This window comes from Cucumis melo, chromosome 8 (assembly GCF_025177605.1).
Source record: "Cucumis melo cultivar AY chromosome 8, USDA_Cmelo_AY_1.0, whole genome shotgun sequence".
NCBI classification, from domain to species: domain Eukaryota; kingdom Viridiplantae; phylum Streptophyta; class Magnoliopsida; order Cucurbitales; family Cucurbitaceae; genus Cucumis; species Cucumis melo.
The window spans coordinates 3076002-3095316 of NC_066864.1; the positions used below are offsets into that span (position 1 = coordinate 3076002).

General features: G+C 34.0%; 4 protein-coding genes across 7 annotated transcripts; 2 read left to right on the forward strand and 2 right to left on the reverse strand.

The window, feature by feature from the left end:
• The first annotated feature begins 1396 nt into the window (after positions 1-1396).
• On the forward strand, positions 1397-5222 carry LOC103484698 (uncharacterized). 2 transcript variants are annotated; one of them, XM_008441922.2, is made up of 3 exons: positions 1397-1754; positions 3018-3263; positions 5010-5222. In XM_008441922.2, the coding sequence occupies exons 1-3, from the start codon at positions 1737-1739 to the stop codon at positions 5055-5057; spliced, it is 312 nt and encodes a 103-aa protein (XP_008440144.1). In that variant the 5' UTR covers positions 1397-1736; the 3' UTR covers positions 5058-5222. The 2 variants fall into 2 exon arrangements, with proteins under 2 accessions (XP_008440144.1, XP_008440143.1); XM_008441921.3 differs by lacking the exon at positions 1397-1754 and adding an exon at positions 2291-2444.
• Positions 5223-8860: 3638 nt separating this feature from the next.
• On the forward strand, positions 8861-13628 carry LOC103484699 (shikimate kinase 1, chloroplastic). Its single transcript, XM_008441923.3, has 11 exons — positions 8861-9199; positions 9319-9611; positions 10835-10890; positions 11088-11142; positions 11229-11301; positions 11563-11650; positions 12480-12562; positions 12645-12774; positions 12914-12992; positions 13152-13216; positions 13353-13628. The coding sequence occupies exons 2-11, from the start codon at positions 9395-9397 to the stop codon at positions 13407-13409; spliced, it is 903 nt and encodes a 300-aa protein (XP_008440145.1). The 5' UTR covers positions 8861-9199; positions 9319-9394; the 3' UTR covers positions 13410-13628.
• Positions 13629-14757: 1129 nt separating this feature from the next.
• Positions 14758-16853, reverse strand: LOC103484700 (stress enhanced protein 2, chloroplastic). Its single transcript, XM_008441925.3, has 2 exons — positions 15570-16853; positions 14758-15403 (listed from the first exon to the last, which is right to left on the reverse strand). Exons 1-2 carry the CDS (start codon positions 15894-15896, stop codon positions 15134-15136), a joined length of 597 nt encoding a protein of 198 aa, XP_008440147.1. The 5' UTR covers positions 15897-16853; the 3' UTR covers positions 14758-15133.
• Positions 16854-17326: 473 nt separating this feature from the next.
• Positions 17327-19289, reverse strand: LOC103484701 (uncharacterized). 3 transcript variants are annotated; one of them, XM_008441928.3, is made up of 5 exons: positions 18770-19289; positions 18307-18357; positions 18016-18149; positions 17826-17917; positions 17327-17728 (listed from the first exon to the last, which is right to left on the reverse strand). In XM_008441928.3, exons 1-5 carry the CDS (start codon positions 19175-19177, stop codon positions 17676-17678), a joined length of 738 nt encoding a protein of 245 aa, XP_008440150.1. In that variant the 5' UTR covers positions 19178-19289; the 3' UTR covers positions 17327-17675. The 3 variants fall into 3 exon arrangements, with proteins under 3 accessions (XP_008440150.1, XP_008440149.1, XP_008440148.1); XM_008441927.3 differs by having other exon boundaries at positions 17327-17733; XM_008441926.3 differs by having other exon boundaries at positions 17327-17739.
• Between the last annotated feature and the right edge of the window lie 26 nt (positions 19290-19315).

Sequence of the window (19315 nt, forward strand, 5' to 3'; positions counted from 1 at the left end):
AGTCAAAGGATGTCTTCGGTATATATTCTGATCTAAAATTTAATCATATCCTCCTCACCTCCCAACAATGATTAATTGAATGTGGAGAAATTCCCTGCTTATTTTTTATGTTGATTTTTTTTTTCTTTAATGTTATTATATGTATGTCATAGTTTTATTGATTGTTTTTTGCATTATTATAATTCGGTTTCTCGTCAGTCCATATCATATATGAGCTAAATAAATATATATTTATAAAGATTGAGCATTTGAATAAAACTGAATAATTTATGAGTTATTTTAATCAATACGTATTGACATTTATGCTTTTTTTTAATACTTGGTTTTTGTCAATATTGTGAATAAATTACACAGCCACAAGTTAACATGGTATAATCATAATGGTAGAATAGATAGTTGTAAAACTATAATGGAGATTTTGGTACTACAAACATAACTAAGTATCATTGGAATATAATTGTCCCATCGTTTCAAAATGAAATGATCCTTCCAATCTAAGTTGGAACATGATACATACGTTTATCCACACATGATTGCTTTTGTGATTTAGAATTAAATCTTCTAAATTACAATTAAAGTCAACATTCGTTAAAATGTTGGACAAAATCTAGGCTAAAAAACCAATGTAGTAAATTAGCAATAACTTGAAACAAAAACGTGAGAACCATCGCACTATTCTTACCCATTGTCACACCCCAATTTAATGAATTTTATATAAAGAAACGTTTTGGATAAGAAGTAGAGTTGTTTAATGGATGATAAATTTTGTATCAATGGAGTTAATAAGTCATAGAATTGGTGTTTTCTTATCAGATATAAACCAACTCTCATAAATTATTACTTGCAAGACAAAGCATGCTCTGAATACACAATCTATAAACTGAAATAGTTTCAAAACATTTATAAAACGTTAAACGTTTTCTTTTAATTTTTAAAAGAACATATGAATTTGTTTTTAATCCAGACAAAACTTGTCATTTTCCGTAATAACTAGTTTATTTTTCTTTATATCTCCTTTTTCTAATTTTCAAATTTAGTCCAAATCGATTCAATAATAAGTTTAGTAACAATAATTTATGTGAAATAAGATATAACATGTAAAGAATGTTTTTAAAAAGTCTAACAAAAAACTAACAATAAGAACTAAAATTTAAGAAGAATTAGAAAATACATTAACTAAAATTAAAGATTGGAATTAGATCAAAATAATACATTAACCTAAAATATTTTGTTTGAATAATGTAAACCCAAATCATAGTACAACAAAATTTTCCCAATCTTACATAAAAGAAGACGTCGTCGTTTTGGACAAATCCACAATCGTTTGTAGTCCGCGTAAGCGCCATGATATCCATTATATATTTATTCCGTGTAAGCCTAAACATACAACTGTAAAAGCCTGAGAAACAGCGAAGGCCACTTAGACTAGTGCGTGCATAAATGGCATTATCGTAATATTGCAAGGCGCGGAAACCCATTATCGTCAATTCGGACACCTATATATATATAGACTCAACAGAGTCTTATTAGTTTTTTCTTTTTTTTTTTTTTACTTTTATCAAACGAAGAAGAAGAAGAAGAATATAAGAATTGCGCAGTGTCGTTGCCCGCTGCTTCTTCTTTGCTTCTGCTCTACGCTTTCACTCTCAATCCTCTTCGCTTAGTATAGAACTTGAAACTCCTCTTTTTTGCTTCAATCGTCTTCTTGTCCGGTGTTCTTCGTTGACAACTTGCAGATGGATGATCGGAAGGAGGTTGTTGTTTTTGCTTTGGTGCTTTTTGTGATTTTCTTGTTCTGTTTTGTGGATGCTTGTTTCCGTGAGAAACCTAGGTTTTTTTTTTTCTTTTGTTCTTTGCTAGTTAGAGAGTGGAAATGCGTAGATTTCTTGATCGGAGTTTAATTGTACGGTGCGACTTTGGAAGAGCTGCGATTGTTGTCTCTTTGGTGTTTAAACCTCGCCTGATGAACACGATCATAGAAGTAGTATAGTTTTTTTAGTATCAGTGTTTTTTTCGTGGTCAAACTGTGAATTAAATGTTGCTCTGTTATTTGTTTCTTTTGAGCGAAATCATCGCTGGTTTCGTGGCGTTTTATCTTGCACATGCACTGGTATTTCCTTCCATTCTGCTCCTTGGAAATGTTTTTTTTTTTTTTTTTTTACCTTATATTTCTGCCTCTTTCGGTCCGATTTTCTCACATTACTTTTAAAATTCAGAAACATAATTTGATTTGTTAGTTACCTTGTTTGGATTTGGACGTATTTGTTTTTGTCACGGGAGCAATTAGCGATATGCTTTTGCTTTTTAACCGTTTATGATTAATTCACGGAGGCAATCATGTTACTTTTCTAAGCTGGGAAGCAGTCAAACTTATCAACTTTTTCCTCCATCCTCTTGCCGATTATTTTCCTATGGTTCCAAAATTTCAACGCTTTAGCCGAGAGGTTTCATTCAGCCGCTCTTCTATTTCAACTATTGACTTTTTGTTTATTTGTTTATTTTTAGCATGTTCTGAAGACTGAAGAATAGAATTTTAGAAAAGTTGCTGTCACTGACTTTGAAATTGGAAAATTCATCTAATTATTGCACTCTGCTGATAACGAATCAAATTTTAATTTGATTTATAAGAGAAACTTAATTTCTGGCTCCAATAAGATAGCAATTAGATTTCTATGCTCATTGTCTTTTGTGAATACTAAATTACTAATAAGACAAGACTAATAAATTAGACAATGAGAGGTTTATGTGCAAACCTCTGATGTGGTGTATGCTTTAGGCTTTAGCCTTTAGGTGACAATAAATACTTCAGTTAGAGCTGAAATGAGTTTAGCTCAGTAATTGGCATGGTTTTCTAGAGGTTTGAGGTTGGATCTTCATCCCACGTTTATTATACTGAAAAAATGTTAGTTCTAGAAAATTGAAAAGCTGTAGAACTTTTAATTCGTGTTGTTTTAACTTCTAACTTCTGACATTCTTGGCTTCAACTTTGAGATACGTTACTTCTTTTTTTTCTACAGAAAACTGCTCCCTGGCTTTCAGTGCCACAATTTGGAGACTGGGACCAGAAGGGACAGCTGCCTGACTACTCGCTTGATTTCTCAAAACTTAGGGAAAATAGGAAACAGAACAAGAGAGATGTGTCTCGGGCGAGTCTTGGAAATGAAGAGGAGCTGATTGCCAAAGCCGCACCCCCAACGACAACAGACTCTTTCCCTACTGATAATCATCACCCTTATCATCATCAGAGTCACCACCCCCCACCGGTAAGACTCTCGCTCCTCCTCCCTAAAATTTCATATTGGTTATTTTTTATTGTTTGATAGGGACTTGCATGTTCTTCTAAACCAATACATTTGGACAACTCAAGAATTTGTTGGTTTGGTTTGGGTTTGGTTACATCAATGTGTTGTATGTGCCGTGAAGGTTCTTTGTCAAACTTGTGGGTCCATGCTGCTTGCTATTATCTATTAACTTGTGGATACAGCTATTGATTGAGGAAAAATCAACAAAATAAATATTTTCCTAAAGTGTCATCTAATTTTATGATGAATAAGCTATTGAAAGTTTTAACTATTTGTATATTAGATCTATCCTAAATATTGTAGGCTGAGGTAGTTGTTATTGTTAGTTACACATATATTTTGAAAGAAGATCCCAGTGACATGTCATATTTGCGTTTTTATATATTTTTTGACGAGCATATGTCTTTCTATTCCATATCACGATGGTTTTGAAATCTACTCAATGTGGTTCATTCTCCATCGTTTAACTGCCAGAGTTAACCATTGGTGTCGCTATTTAGATTAATTAGAAGTTCAACTCTTATATTGGCAAAGTGAAGCATCCATTAATGATGTCTGCGTAATTAACAAGCTCGAGCATGCTTCAGTTTTTTTAAGAGAATTCTTATTTACTCTCTGTAAGAGAATCGTGTTTGTGCTCTGTAATAATATATCTTAGGCCTTGTTCATGGCATACAAATTAAACAAGAATAATAAAACCAATCGATTGGAAAATAAATGTAAACTGTTTAAGAAGCTGAATGCATTTTGTGATTTTAGATTATGCACCGTTCAGATTTTATGTGGATAGTGTGTATTGTTCGATTAGAATGAGGTGAGATGTTGACTTAAAGTTGCGTTTGTGGAAACAAGTAAGCATTAATCGGGGGGGGGGGGGGGGGGGGGGGGGGGGGGGGGGGGGGAGGGGGGGGAGGGGTCGCCTTTGCCCCTAACCCACTAGTAAGCATTAATTGTGGGCATTCGTATGGTTTTTGCTGCCACATTTGTCATAGATTAAAATTGGGGTAATAGTCATTCAATTAGGTAGTTTAATTAGCTAAATAAAAGGTGCTCGAGATGTTTTTGGTATGTTGGTTTATTGTGGCTGACCGACCTCCCGATGTGGTGTAGTCTTACGTGTAAATTTCTTGGTTTCAATTGAAAGGGACGGTGATGTTATTTTGGATTTGGAGGGTCAGCCACAGTATGCTGACATTTAACCCATCTGGATCACCCTCTGTTTATGTTTCGTGTATGGGACTACGTTTTTTCATACCATCTCCATTAATTTCTTTCTAAATATAACGTTTAATGGGGTGTTAAATTACGAGTAAGAGTAATAAGTTCCATTAAGAAACAGTTAATTGCACCACACCAAACCTCATTAATTGCTTCGCACAAACCAATTTCTAAATTCCTATAGTATAGATGAGGTGCTGGTTGGTTTGCCTAGCCAAAAATGGAATGAGAAATAATAATTGAGTACTTTTTTACGATCCTATTTTTATTTTATTATCAGCTAAAATTATGTTTTAGATTTTTAATTGGTTTGGAAGTTCGATATTTTACGTTATGCTGTCAACTTTGTTTGTATTAAAAAAAAATTTGGTATGAAATCTTGGCTAAATTGTAAAAAACAGTGGGACCTCATTCGTTTTTGAGCAATTATGGAAAAGTGTCCATTTTTGTCTGATTCTTACATATTTATGCTTTTGATTGTTCTGGCAGACAAGAAAGAGCATTTTAAGTTGCTTCAACTGCTGCGTGAAAGCTTAATTGAATTAAGTAAGGTCTGTCTTGAAGATGACCTCTGCAGGCTCACTTGTAAGTCTAAATGTCATTGTATTAATTGCTTTGGTACGAATACCTCTATTCTCCTTTATTTGAATCAGAACAACTGTATTATATGTTTGGATTTTGTATGATGGCTCTGTTTCATTATTTTTGTCTCTAATTAATCCTTTAGTTATAGAATCCATTTGGCGATTGAAGCACTAGTTGATTATTATAGTTGAGGGGTGTTAGGCCTCTGACTTAAGGTTTAACCAAATATCTGGAATCTTAAACATGTAGTCTGCTAAAGCCCATTTCAGTCTCAAACACCCTAGGGCCAATTTGATGCACCAACTGGAGTGGGTTATTATATCATATTTTTATGTTTTGGGCACCAAATATAATAGTAAAGTGTACAGCTATAATATACAAGTTTTTAATTATAATAAATATTATTTCAAAAACTCTATTTGCTATCCTTTCGTTTCTTCTTTTTTACATTCTAACACAAATTACTATAACTCTATCTAAAATAGTCTATTCCTCGACCACTAAAAACGTGTCCCTGGTAAAAAGGTACTTGGGTTTAGGTAATTTGGGTCGGTGTCACAAGTAACAATAAAACGTTGCAGATTTATCGAAAAAAGGTACTTTAGTAATGTAAGTAAAAGCCTTGGGTTTAGGTTGTTTGGGCTCGGTCTCTCAAGCCATAGTAGTAACGTGGCATCTCATGTATGCATATGATTTCCAACTGCCCTTTCAAAATTGTCATTTCTGTGAATTGTCTGCATGGTTGACAAGTTTCTTGTAATGGTCAATTGATTACTAAATTCATGTGAAAATTCGAAATTGCTTATTTCAAAAGGTAAAACCTAAATTTGGTTCGCTTGTTGGATACAGTCTTGCCATTTTTAATAGCAATCACTGGATAATTGTGCTAGTTAAGAATCAGAAAACTCGTAATCAAAACCTACCCCAAATTTTAGGGATATTACGTATAATTTGGTTAAGATATCAACTTGGTAATGGTCAATTGATTACTAAATTCATGTGAAAATTCGAAATTGCTTATTTCAAAAGGTAAAACCTAAATTTGGTTCGCTTGTTGGATACCGTCTTGCCATTTTTAATAGCAATCACTGGATAATTGTGCTAGTTAAGAATCAGAAAACTCGTAATCAAAACCTACCCCAAATTTTAGGGATATTACGTATAATTTGGTTAAGATATCAATCATGTTTGTTTCGGTTGTCAATTGTAGAATTCTTATTGACCAAACTTGTCGATTTTATTTTCAGTACTACTATGGACAAACTTGTAGAATGATAGTTCTCCTATTTTGAAATTTGTGTTTTTTTTTGTTTGTCAATAATTTGATTTTTTGTTTTTTCTTCTTAAAAAGTATGTTTTTTTCTTATATGGTTTTTATATTCCTTAGGTATTCATTTCACATTTAATTTCTTAGCTAATTTTAAAAAAACAAAACAAGTTTTTGGTAATTTTTTTTTTTTAGTTTCGATATTGAAAATACTCTTAAAATAAATAACAAAACCTAAACAACAAAAAGATCAAATAATTACCCAACTGGTCTAATTTTTTCACTTGAACATCATATTCAGACTTAATTTTACCATAGGTGAAAATACGCTCCTTACAGCCACACCTTTTAATAGAAAGTCCATGAATTGATGTACTTACGAATTAAAATTATACATATAAAGTTGACAATAGTTTGGTAGGAGTGATATGAGTCATGTGCAACAAGTAATGATGTGCACAAAGAGGGGAAAAAAAAGGACAATACATTGAGGACCATAAAGAGGCAAGGGAAGGAGAAAAAAGGGGAAAAGGGAAAATAAGAAAGAAACAAAATTTACATTACTAAGTGGTTTTTTGGTAGTTGCTTTGTTGGTCTCGATTCGTGTGGGAAAAAAAAGGTTGAAGCTTGGGGCCTGGTGGTGGTAGGTATGATGGGATCGGAGTAGGTAAATTGGCTCTTTCTCTAACTATGATTGAGAAAGGGACCAAACGTATAGGTTTTGGTCAATCTTTAGAAGCTACCAACCATCGTATGTTTGCAAGTACCATAGTACTATTTGTAGCATTTGATATATTGTTTTCACGATCACAAAAGATTGATAGATAATTTTTTAAAAAGAAAAACGTTGCAATGCATATACGAAACACATTAAGAATTCATATATTTTGCAATGGATGTGAAGGAGTTTCAAGTTCTTTAGTGCTTTATAACATAAGTATAAAGTTAATTCCTATTTTTTTACAGAATCAAGTCATTCTACATTAAAACATTTAGAATTGGTCATCGACACAAAAACCCCTTATTGTTTCTCTGTTTGGATTATGGATATTGTAGGCACTTATATCACGTTCTGTGCGGTTGATGACCTTGTCCTTTGACCTCCCCCCCTCTAGTTTTGTATTGACTTTGTCTGAATTTACCTATACAAGAGATTATTGCACAGATTCAGCAATGAGCCTATTGCATTATGACGCTTAATTCAATATCAGAATTGGTTAATTTAATCCAACACACACAAAGAAAGTAACGTCGTATATCTTCTATAAAAGATTACTTACTCTCCTCTTTTTGAGTAGTCAAATAGAATTACTTTTAAGCCAATTCTTTTAAGGTATAAGCTACCATAAGCGTATTTATTCCTCATGTATAGAGTTATAATACTTTGGAGAGATTTAAAAAGTCATACAATAAATTAATACCCAACCTATCTTGAAGTGGGTATGGACAATTAAAAAAATGGCAGCTAGTCTAAACGAAAATCTATTAATAAATTAGCCAACCATACACATTAAAAAAAAAATCATTTTTGACCCACAAAGTTCACACACACACACACACACATATATATTTATTTATTTGGAAAAAGGAGTTTTAGTATTTTTGCCATTTTTATGTGGCAAAATATTTATTTTTTATTTTTCTTACTTAAAAAAGACATTTTCAAAATTGTGGTTTGGGATGTTTTTATTTTTCTCTAGTAAATAAAAATTGAAAAAAAGAAAACATTGGGTAGGCACGTGGCACGCATTAGAAGGTGGATTTGCATAAAGTGCAAAAACCTACCCCCATGAACCCAACTGCCTGAACCTCACCTACCAACCCCACCTTTAAACTCCCAACGTACCACAACAAACTCTTACATCTTTCTAAATACTTTCTTTTTTATATTTTTTCTTCCACTATTAGGAAATTCAAACCAATTTTGATTTTAAATATCCAAACATTAGAACTTTTAGAATGAATAATGTCGATTTTCACAACGCAATCTCGAATACCATCTCTCGATTTTCTCTCTAACTCGACATAGATAAGAAAAATACAACATGATAAAAATTTGGGTAGAGATGGGAGTGGGTAAGTTATTAAATTTTGACACAAGTTGAAATCAACCTACCTTAGTTCTTACCAAATTTCATTCCTTAATCACCTTTAAAGTAGAACGATAATGGCAATCAAAGCCTCTAAATTTCAATTACAATAAAAGGTTAAAACTGGACTATCAAAATTACTTAATAATAAAAATTTTATAAATTTGGGATTCTATCTTTCTTTTTTTAAATCCAATTTGTCTTACCAAAGTTTAAGAACTCAATTTTTATAATTACAAACTTTTTCCTCAATTTATCATTTATTATTGTGAGGAGAGAAGAAATATTTTAGGATTTATTATTGTTATTATTATTTTTGTATTTTTGTATTTTTTTTGTTTTTTGAAGGACGGAAGAAGAAGAAACAAATATTATAATGTGAGGAGGGAAGGAAGGGAAGCGCACGAAAATCAATACTGTGATAGCAGTGACATTGAAACTTCTGACGAGTAGACACATTATATATATGGATCACACTGCCAACTCCTTTCTCTTTGTCCCATTCCATATCTCCTGCTTCGCTTTTGCTTCTGATTCCATTTATTTCTCTTCCCTTTCCCCGTCCTTCCTATGTTCTTCTTCTTCATCTTGTTTCCGCTTCTTCCTTCTCTTTCTGCTGTGCTACCTGACATGATTTGATTCCATTTGAGAATTCGCCGCGTCCGATTCTTTCCACTCCGGTAATAATTCCATATTTCTACAGCTGCCGATCGTTGACCGCGACACCTGTTCTTCTGGTATCTTTTTTTGCCTCTCTCACCTTTTTATGATTCTTCTCTTTTGCAATTTGGCGTTGATTTTATTCTTTTAATTTTTGCAATTTCTCCGCCTGATCAGTATTCGATTTAACCTGCAGGTCGTTTGTGGGTATCTCTGTCTTTAAAGGTTAATAATCCAGGTAGCTGAGGGACAGAGGTGGTTTGGTAGGGACTATGGAGGCAAACTTTGGACATTTGCAGCATTTATCAATCCGGATTGATTTCGGAACGGTTGTGAGGAAACCGAGTGGTTCGGTTCGATTTCTTCAGCCAATTTCTGATCGGCAGAAGCTTCCAGGGCTTGTTTCGGCTTTTCAGCAACCTCTGAGGCTTTCGAATCGATGCAGGACGGTCTCTGTGGAGACTTCCTGTTATCGTGAGAATATTTCAGGTAGCGTGAGATTCTGGAGTTTTAGTGTGGTTAGAAATGCGAGAATATACTCTATTGCTTTTCTTGGCGGAACTTGATTTATAGTGGGGACTTCTGATCTGTTTCATATTTATTTTATTTTAATTTTTGGAGTAGTACTAGTATTTGGATTGGTAAAGTCCTTTGCATCCATTTTCTGTTCTGAATTAACTTGTGTCTCTGATGAATCATAATCGTATAGTATGAATGCGCGAACTTAACAGTATAATTGAATAACTTGTCTGAAGCAGTCTAATTCTACATCTATCATGTTATGTTATCATCAGTTTTTTTTTCTGAAGTTGCAACAGAACCTTTCGCATTATTATGACATCAACATCTCTCATGCTTATTGTACTATAATAGTATTTAATTGGTAACATGTTGGAAATGGTTTGAAAAATGAACTTGATATCATGCTCAGAAATTTGCGTGGCTTTTTCTCGATGCAATTGGTCCCCCTAGATCAAATAGGGGTAGATTTAGAGAAGGTGCTAACTAAAACCAATTAGATTTGAATGAGAATAAGATTTCTGTCATGGTTTTAACTTTTAACTGAAACTTTTGAGTAGTGAGAAATATTTTTGATATCGTGGGATTGGGCTCACTGTTGAACTGAAGTAGATAGACGCTGAAAAGCATAACGAGACAGAGAAAAATTCACATTGTTCACTTTCTAAGTGGAATCGACCAGTGTTAACCCTTGGTTTTGGCCAATGAGTTAAGAATTACTTTACATTCTACGTAAACAAAAGCAACAAAAAACAAAATGAACCTTTCCATAGTGTTTTTAGGTATTTGAGTCTTTCACCTGAAGTATCTATAAAATGGTCTCACACTTGTCTTAAAATTTTGGAATAAAATGCATCTCAGCAACTGATCCTCCTTGTAATTATATTTCTTATTTAATAGGCTTCTGAGTGAGTAAATACTTTATTTAGATGTTTTCTGTTGGATTTTTGAGTGCCTTCAAATCTTTAAAGGAGAAGTGCGGATCCACATTCTTTCACATTATCATGTATGATACCCTTAGTGACTTTGTTGCCATTTGAAAGGCTGAGAGCCCAGCACATGGTTTTTGTTTTCTTATTTTGTTGTTGTCATGCATGATGATGGATGAACGATTTGTCTTCCTCTTTCTTGTCTACAGCTTGCAAGTAATCAATTGATCTTACACTTGTTGCTTTTCAATATTCCTTTTGTAGATTTGACATTGGAAACTGAAATTTTTCATCCCTTCGACAAAGATCTACTTTTAAAGGTCAAGCAGAATTCTTGTTATATGTTTACACCTTCAGTAGCGTTGTGTTAATGTGGAATATGAGCTTTTCTTTCTGATTCATGGAATCCACTCTTCTCTCTCTTAAATAGCTTCAAACCGTAATAGATGGGATTTGAAAGGATCTTTATTGTGTAAGTTCGGAAGTTTATCTAACTAGAATTTGGAAAAATGTGCAGAACAAGTCACAAGAGGTCCGGCCCCTTCTAAATGGACGATGCATATATTTAGTTGGTTAGTGTCTTTTTTCTTTTACGCTTTATAATTGGAATTCTTGTGCTCGGATGCTATACTAAATCTTTCTGAATGCTGATTTCCAGGAATGATGGGCTCTGGAAAGACAACCATAGGCAAGATTCTAGCGAGAGAATTGGGTTACACATTCTCTGACAGGTTTGTTATTTAATTGCTAGCTATCAAAGAATTTCATCATCACATCATTATTCCAGCATCCAAGGTCTATTACAAATCTGGACTGCGTTGGAACAACAGTTTTGAAGTGATATTGTATGCAATATATGTTTTTTTTTCCTATGCTATTTATAGATAATTAGGCATTCTAATTTGCATCCTATTTGAGCACAAATGTGTTGGTCCAAATTTTTTGTGAGCGTTATCCTTTCCTATTAATTATGCATCACATATCTGGATCAGCGATACATTGGTGGAGCAAGATGTTGGTGGAACATCAGTGGCTGACATTTTCAAGCTTCATGGCGAGGTTTTTTTCAGGGATAAGGAGGTTAGTGTTACTAGGACATTACTATCTACATTATTTGATGTTTTTACGAACCAAGTATAATGTGGGAAGTACAGTGCATCACGATAATTTTCATTAGAGTAAATATTTGAACTCTTGAGAAGTTAGAAGGGGCAAATGTGACCATGCGATTTTCCTTCCTCTTTTCTGGGAATTGAAAAAGTTCTGGATTTATAATTAGGGATGCTCAAAGGCGGTATGTTTTTTTTTCAGTTAGGCTAAGTTGAAAATTTTTATGGGTTGGTTTACTACATATAGATTACCCCCTAGATTGCGTTAGTTCATGAGTACTAAACTTAGTTTGGATTGGACCAAATGTATCCAAGTTTAAGTTCATATAATGTATGGTAGTTTTGGTTGAGTTTGGTCCATTAATTTAATTCGAGATTGTTTGGGGTGGACAAATTTTGTCAACTTGAACTTTTGTGTCTGGTCTAAAATGTCTTGCAATTAAGCCCCTCAACCCACCCCACTAACACCCTTCCATAGTTATCTGTTTTGTGTCTTCCAATTATTAATATATTGGGCATATTCGTCGACTAATGTCCAGTATGATTGTTTATTTTACTATAATTAGTCATGGAACTTTTAACCATCAATGGATGGTCGATATTTTAAAAAATATTCAAAATCTATGCTGATATTTAAACATGATGCTTCGTAGCCATTCTTGCCACCAACTCTACCTAGTTACAATTGCTGTCTTATTTCCCTTTCTAGCTGCCATGGTTTCAAGCAGCTAAGTAAAATGTTTTGCAACTCTGAGCTGTTATAGCAGATCAAAGTTAAGTGACAGTGGTTTTCCTGTTAGACTGAGGTATTGAAAAAACTATCATTGATGCACGGGTTTGTTATCTCCACTGGTGGAGGTATTGTTGTTCGGCCTATTAACTGGTAATTTGTTTGGACACTGACACTTTCTAATTGTTCAATAGTTTTATCTGTTTTTGTTGAGAGTCATCCCATTTGACTGTAGGAAATATATGCGTAATGGGATTAGCATCTGGCTAGATGTGCCGCTGGAAGCCTTGGCAAAGAGAATTGCTGCAGTAGGTACTGATTCTCGCCCCCTCTTGCACCACGAGTCAGGCAATGCCTACATGAAGGTGGTGAATCGTTCTCCATGAGGAAACGTTTATCCATAAACTACTCACTTTTCTTTATTTAAAGCTTTATTGCTTTTTCAGTTGTAAATTTGTCATCCTTAATCCTAATACATCTCTTAATCTGCTGATTCTCGCTCAGGCTTTCAGACGATTGTCGGTCCTTCTTGAGGAAAGGGGTGATGCATATGCCAACGCCAATGCCAAAGTTTGTTTAGGAAGTACGAAACAAAGAAATCTTGATATATCTTGATATCCTTTGTCTTTCTGGAAACATAGAAGTTAAATAAAGCTCCGTTACTCGATATTTTTCCCACCAATGTCACAATATTATTGTTAGAACTTAAAATCAAGTTTTTTTCTCTTAACTTAACTTGCAGGTCTTGCTGACAAGCTAGGGTTGTCAGATGTTTGTAATCTTACACCTGCAGATATTGCTATAGAGGTTCCTTTCTTTCTGTCTAATCTATATCTTCGTTCTTTGCTAAATTCGATTAAAAGGAGATAACCTTGTAAATTTGGAGTCCTTTTCAAATTTTTTATTTTACACACTAATTGAATTTAAGGCTTATTCTTTTCAGGCGCTTGTACAAATTCGGCACTTCCTAGAACAGAAGGATGATTATGCTACAACTTAACGTGGAATTCATTGCTTCTGAGCTCATTGTATAATCATGGGATGGTAAGTGCTCCTTCGATGCGGTCCATTTGAAATGTTAATGCGTTGTGTAGTATGAAAATTTTGAGGTTAATGAAATTTGTGTCTATATAAATATATAGTTGCAAAGACATACCAAATAAATATGTAAACTATTGGAGTTGTAACCTATAATTTACGTGTTGTTGTTTGATTACAATTTTATTTTCGTACGATGGTCCATTGCATTTGAAATATGACCAATATAAGTTTCAATTTAAATCATTAATTGGAAACCTATTGGCGGTAATCTATGTTTGCAATTCGTTAAATTAATATGATCCAAAAAACTTACCTACAATCTAACTGTGAAATAGTTCAAATATAGTTTTGATGTTTGAACATTTTTGAAATATCGAAGGTGGAATTGCATATTTCTCTAAACATTTCACCTTTTTAAACAAAATTAAAATTTATATAAAAGGAAGTTGATCCCGACTGTGAATTTTCAATGCTAAAGAACAGATGGCCATATAGTACTATTAAACACATATCAACATTCTAACATTTCAAAAAGGGGCCGTACTTTGTTGCCTGACTAATTCGACCCAAATAGTTGTGATGGGACAAAGCATATGGTCTAAATCATACTCACATTACAAAAATACACAATTTCCGCTCTTCTATGTCATCACTCGATATGAATTGTTGTCAACGATTCAGATATATTTTTATCCTTTGATTGCCATGTTTCGTCCATACACACAAGAAAAAGAATAACTTCATACGTAATAACCCAAACATCCCAGGCTAAAATAGAAACGAACAAAAATAGTTAAAATAAGAGTAGGATGCAATGGTTCTGTATTAAAATAATAATAATAAAAAAAAAAAGGATATAAAGATTCTTTATTAAAATAAGAATGGGAGGTAAAGATTCTAATATCCTTTTATATATAAAATAGGCAAATCAGCGATTTTCAATAAACTAAAATCTTTACGTATAATTGATATTTTTTATGATAGGGAACTGAATTATTACCATAATTACTCAAAGTATATATTTTTTTGACTTTTAATAAATAAAAAGTACTTTGAGAAATAACTTAGATGATATAGATTACCCAAAGAACCACCAAATGATTCAATATATTTTTCTTAGTTGAGCACTAACATCTATTGAATTATACTCTTTCCCATCTGATTAGAATATCAAATGGTTTCCACAAAAAAAAAAAAAAAAGTAAAAAAATGAATATAAACGATTACATGATAGTAAGTAATTAATGATTACCATCCATTTCAAGAGACTTCTCATCATAGACGTCCAAAACCAAAAGGCAAGAAAGTGCATATAATTCCACATATGTATGTATATACACACACACATGCATATATATATATATAGACATTTGCCTAAATAGCAATGTCTCACTATAAAAGCTTAGTATGATTTTACATTTCATGCATTCTTCTCTAAATTTTTACCTAAAAAGAAGTGGAACTTCTTCAATCATGAAATAGTTGGGCTTAGAATAACAAAACATAATCAAAATTACTCAACCCTTTAGCTATTTCAGATTCTTTCTCAATTCAGATGAAGTTCATCTATATACGTATGCATAAATTACTTACACCGTTGAATTGAATGTATTTCAATTCCACTTGTATTTAATAATTTATATACACAAATTACTTACCTCTCTGTTTCCAACGCCGGAGCATTCAAGTGTCGTCGGACCAATCGCCGGTGTCGTTTTCGTAGAAAAGACCGTCGACGATCTGATCAATAAGCGAATCGATGAAGGTATTGCAGCTGATGCTGAAGATTCGACCTACTCTGTTTCGAGCGTTGGAGGAGAAAGCGAAAATGGCCGCCAGGGTAACGGCCCCCAAACATACTCCTAATGCTTCCTCAATCCCTTCCAGATCCATCTTTCTGAATACTGAATTTCCGGTGACTACCTCCATTGTTACAGTCGCCGCAAACACAATCTGCGAAGAATTGGACTATAAGAAAGGAAGAAATCGCCTCGCGACAGTGATTTCAACTATCTCATTCGAGTTCAATCAATTCGGCTATTTGTAGACCCTAATTTCTCTAAGTATACGAAAATTGAAGTGTCACTAGGGAGATCAAGATTCGAAACATGAAACTCACCATAGCGAGGCGGCCGGAGATGATCTCGAATTCATGGCTATCCTTCGAACTCTCGATGTACTCCGACAGAGTCACGAAGAACGGAGAAACTTCGTCGTTTGAAGCATCGTCTCGAGTAGATACTCTCTTAGTCTTGATAGGAACGAGCGGATCGGATCCGAAGGATCTGAGAGTGCATAAACGAGGCTGCAGAACGATCTTTGGGGTAGTTTCCGAATCGGCAGGCTTAAGTTTGGGAAGGGAAACGGAAAGAGACGGCGATCGTGGGGGAACGTCGGGCAAGGAGGAGCGGAATTGATAGTGAACGGAGCGCGGCGGCGCAGCCATGGAAGCAGATTGGAGAGAAATATTTGGAAGAATATGAATAGTGAAAAAGAAGAAATGAAAACGGACTTTGCGTACACGTAAGAGGTGATTGAAGGATATTACGTGGCGCCTTTCTTGTTCGCTAACGCTCTTTTCAATTTTTATTTTTATTTCTATTTTAGCGCATACAGATATTTTTAATCTATCCTAATAATAATAATTGCAATTACTACAATTTTTAGTAATAAAGTGATAGACAATGAGTGACAAATGTAAAATCATGGACATATAAAGTACATTCAAAGATTTGGCATTCGAAATTTAGGATTGATCAAAGAAAACCAGAATAAATAACACATATGTAAGTGAAGAATTTTAAATTCTCAATTAAGAATATATGTTTTAACAATTTTATTTAAAGAGGTATAGTCTTACCCTGACAATTTCTATTAGTAGATAAAGCACCTATTTTCCTCCCAAAAATCCACGAGCATCTTAATTAATCTCATGAGATAGCTTTAGGTTTAATTCTTTGGTATTTATTGTTATATGACAAAATTAGACCGTCTTCCAAGTTTGGCTTCAGAACTTCAGCAGATTTCATTCCACACCTTTTGTTTGAGTTTGAGATGGGCTTTCTGTTTCTTTCTTGAATTCATTTGAAGTTTGACATGACAGCCACAAAATAACGTATATCCTTTATCCTTCATGAAGAGGTATAAATTTGGGATACGATATATTCAAATCCAAACCAATGACTTATATGGCTATCCTTTTTCTCTCATTCCCAATAATAAAACCCTTTCCTTTAAAACTATACTTCTCTTCTTTTTTACTTCTTCCTTAAATTCAGGTTTTGGTCTCTAATCTTTCATGAAACTAATAATATTGGTTTATTTCCTTTCGATTTTTTAAACAATTTAGTCCACGAACTTCACTATATGACAATATTTATAGTCACTATAACGATGCAGTCCCTATCAATAAAATTTATTACAAAATTTAATAAGATTTCTTGCTATAAAATAATAAAAATTATCGTCTACTTTTGATGATTTTCTTTTACATCTGTGTTACAAATCAAAGTTTAAATACTAAATTGTCATTTTCACAAAAGTTTAGCGACCAAAAGTGTTTTTTAACCTTTTTCCTTATTATGTTACTTTTACGTTAAAATTACCCAACGAAGCCACCACCATAATGTGGTTGCCTTTTTAATAATCATCGAATGAATCATGCAATCGACTCAAAGTAAAGAAACTACATGATTTTCCTATAGTATTTTGGTAATCACAACTTAAAATTCCTCCACGCACATAAGCTATAAGCCTCTCCTTTCCTGTGGTCCAGAAGTGAACAGAAAAAGAAGTCCAATGCTAGGAAGAACAGCAACCAACAAGAATGTGTGATAAACCAATCATCTAATAGCAACAAAAAGACATAACAAAAAATGAAAACTTGAAAGCAACTTCCCTTCATTTTGATGGTGGTCAATCAAATTTCAAGACACTTGACGCATCATCACAAGGGTAAAAAACCTTGAGAATGATTCTTGAAGGAAAATTCATAAGAGACATCCGATTAAAATTGGAACGATACATAAACTTGTTAACTCAGAGGGAAAGGAAATTACTTACATTGATCAAATTATAATCGAGAATCTTGAACTTCGAACTACTCTACTTCTTACCTCGTTTGCTAAAATAATTCAAGGCCAGCCGAGAGAATCTTGTAATGGAAAGAAATAATTGGAAGATGGAACGTCCTTTCACAATCCCTTCCTTAATGTCTCTTGCCCTTTTAGCCAGAACTGGATCTGCTCCCTTCACTCCCAGATTGGTTATTGTCATTTCCTGCACTGAGGCTAATCAAGTGAAAAACGAATTCATTGCCTAATATCCAATACTCTCACTTTTGTTGGAATAAATGGCAAAGAAGTCACAAGAAAACCTGTTGGAGACATGTTTGTCAAGCGGCGTAATCTCTCTTCAGCTACTCGAACAGCTCTAGTGGAACTTCTCACACCTTGGGTGATATCCTGGCTGCAAAGATACCTAATCAGTCTTGTGTATTGTTCTTTACAACATATAACATTAGTTACCAAATAAACAAAAGAATTTAAAATCTGAGGTGAACAAACCCAAGATCACTGAGTTCCATGGTCAAATCACTGATTTCCATGCCAGATAACCGAATGGCTGCCATAGTTCCTGGAAGTTCCTCCCTCGTGACATCCATGAGTTTCTCTAATGATTCGGCTGCTCTCTTGAATGCCTTCAAAATTAAAATGTTGCGGACAACACCTTATCAGTTTGAAGCATTGAAGGAACGGCAGATTAATGCTAAGACAGCAGGAAATATAGCCATTTCTATAAGACACATCAAGTTAAATTGAAAACATTCCTCCTAATCGAAGTTGAAGAATACAAACCAGAAGAGTGGGGATCGCAGAACAAAAGAGCCAGGTTGCAGAAATAGCCGTCTACAAAGATGTGAAAATGCATAGTTATGAGCAACATATCCCAATTACCAGTAAAGTACAAGCCAAATAAGATTTCAGCAGCTTTACAAAGAAGTCTACACATAGAATTACTCTCAGCAATAACTATAAATTTTAGCAGAAATTCTCGGCATCATTTGTTTTCGAAGGCCCTAATACCACAGTAAAGCAAATTACCAACAAAATAACGTAATGCTCGCATATTTCCAACTATTACCGCTGGAAAACGTAAATAGAAATTCTCAAATTCAATTTTGTCTGAGTGAAAAGCGAAAGCGACCGAAAATTTTAGAGCTCATGCTTTCAACAATAATGACCACTTGAAACTAAACCTGTATGAATTAATCGCATCGAAAAGTCCATTCAAAATCAGATTTTAAAAGGAGTGAATTACCGCGCAGGCAACGACATTGAGAACAAGGATGTGGCGTTGAGTTAGCGTGCACCGAGGGAATTGAAGAAATGCTGGAGAGGAGTTTCCAATAGTGTCCGTATAACGCGATGAAGTCGAAGGATCAGATAGCGATTGTGCTCGTATCGAAAGCAAAGAAAGTCGACGGTTAGGGAGGCCGAGATTGTAAGGTAGTCGGTAGAATTTAAATTCACTTGGAAGTGCTCGAACGACATTAAGCTTCGCCGCCGGACACGGTGGTGTTATTTCCAAAGCTGTAAACATTGTTTCCGCCGTTGTTTCTCTGTACAGCAATCTCCGAGATCGGAAGATTGGGCATAGCCGAGAGGATGTGAAGGTTATGGGCCTGCCAAAACACCGCCTGCTTGTTGAAGTCCTAAGGGCCACCATAGCCCAAATATATACATATAAAAAAAAAAAAAAAAAAAAAAAAACTTCACTTCTTTCTTTCTTTTTTTGTCTTATAAATGTTCCAACTTTTTATATTTTTCAATTTTCATAGATATCTCATTTAAAAAGGTTATCATA

Coding starts and splice junctions, on each gene's coding strand:
- LOC103484698 (XM_008441921.3), top strand. CDS start 2,412: ATGGTTCCAAAATTTCAACGCTTTAGCCGAGAG. Junction 2,445..3,017: donor TTCAACGCTTTAGCCGAGAG/GTTTCATTCAGC, acceptor TTTTTTCTACAG/AAAACTGCTCCCTGGCTTTC. Junction 3,264..5,009: donor AGAGTCACCACCCCCCACCG/GTAAGACTCTCG, acceptor TTGTTCTGGCAG/ACAAGAAAGAGCATTTTAAG.
- LOC103484699 (XM_008441923.3), top strand. CDS start 9,395: ATGGAGGCAAACTTTGGACATTTGCAGCATTTATCAATCCGGATTGAT. Junction 9,612..10,834: donor TTATCGTGAGAATATTTCAG/GTAGCGTGAGAT, acceptor TTCCTTTTGTAG/ATTTGACATTGGAAACTGAA. Junction 10,891..11,087: donor ACAAAGATCTACTTTTAAAG/GTCAAGCAGAAT, acceptor AAAAATGTGCAG/AACAAGTCACAAGAGGTCCG.
- LOC103484700 (XM_008441925.3), bottom strand. CDS start 15,896: ATGGCTGCGCCGCCGCGCTCCGTTCACTATCAATTCCGCTCCTCCTTG. Junction 15,404..15,569: donor TCTCCGGCCGCCTCGCTATG/GTGAGTTTCATG, acceptor AATTCTTCGCAG/ATTGTGTTTGCGGCGACTGT.
- LOC103484701 (XM_008441926.3), bottom strand. CDS start 19,177: ATGGTGGCCCTTAGGACTTCAACAAGCAGGCGGTGTTTTGGCAGGCCC. Junction 17,918..18,015: donor ATGGAACTCAGTGATCTTGG/GTTTGTTCACCT, acceptor GTATCTTTGCAG/CCAGGATATCACCCAAGGTG. Junction 17,740..17,825: donor GACAAACATGTCTCCAACAG/GTTTTCTTGTGA, acceptor TCACTTGATTAG/CCTCAGTGCAGGAAATGACA.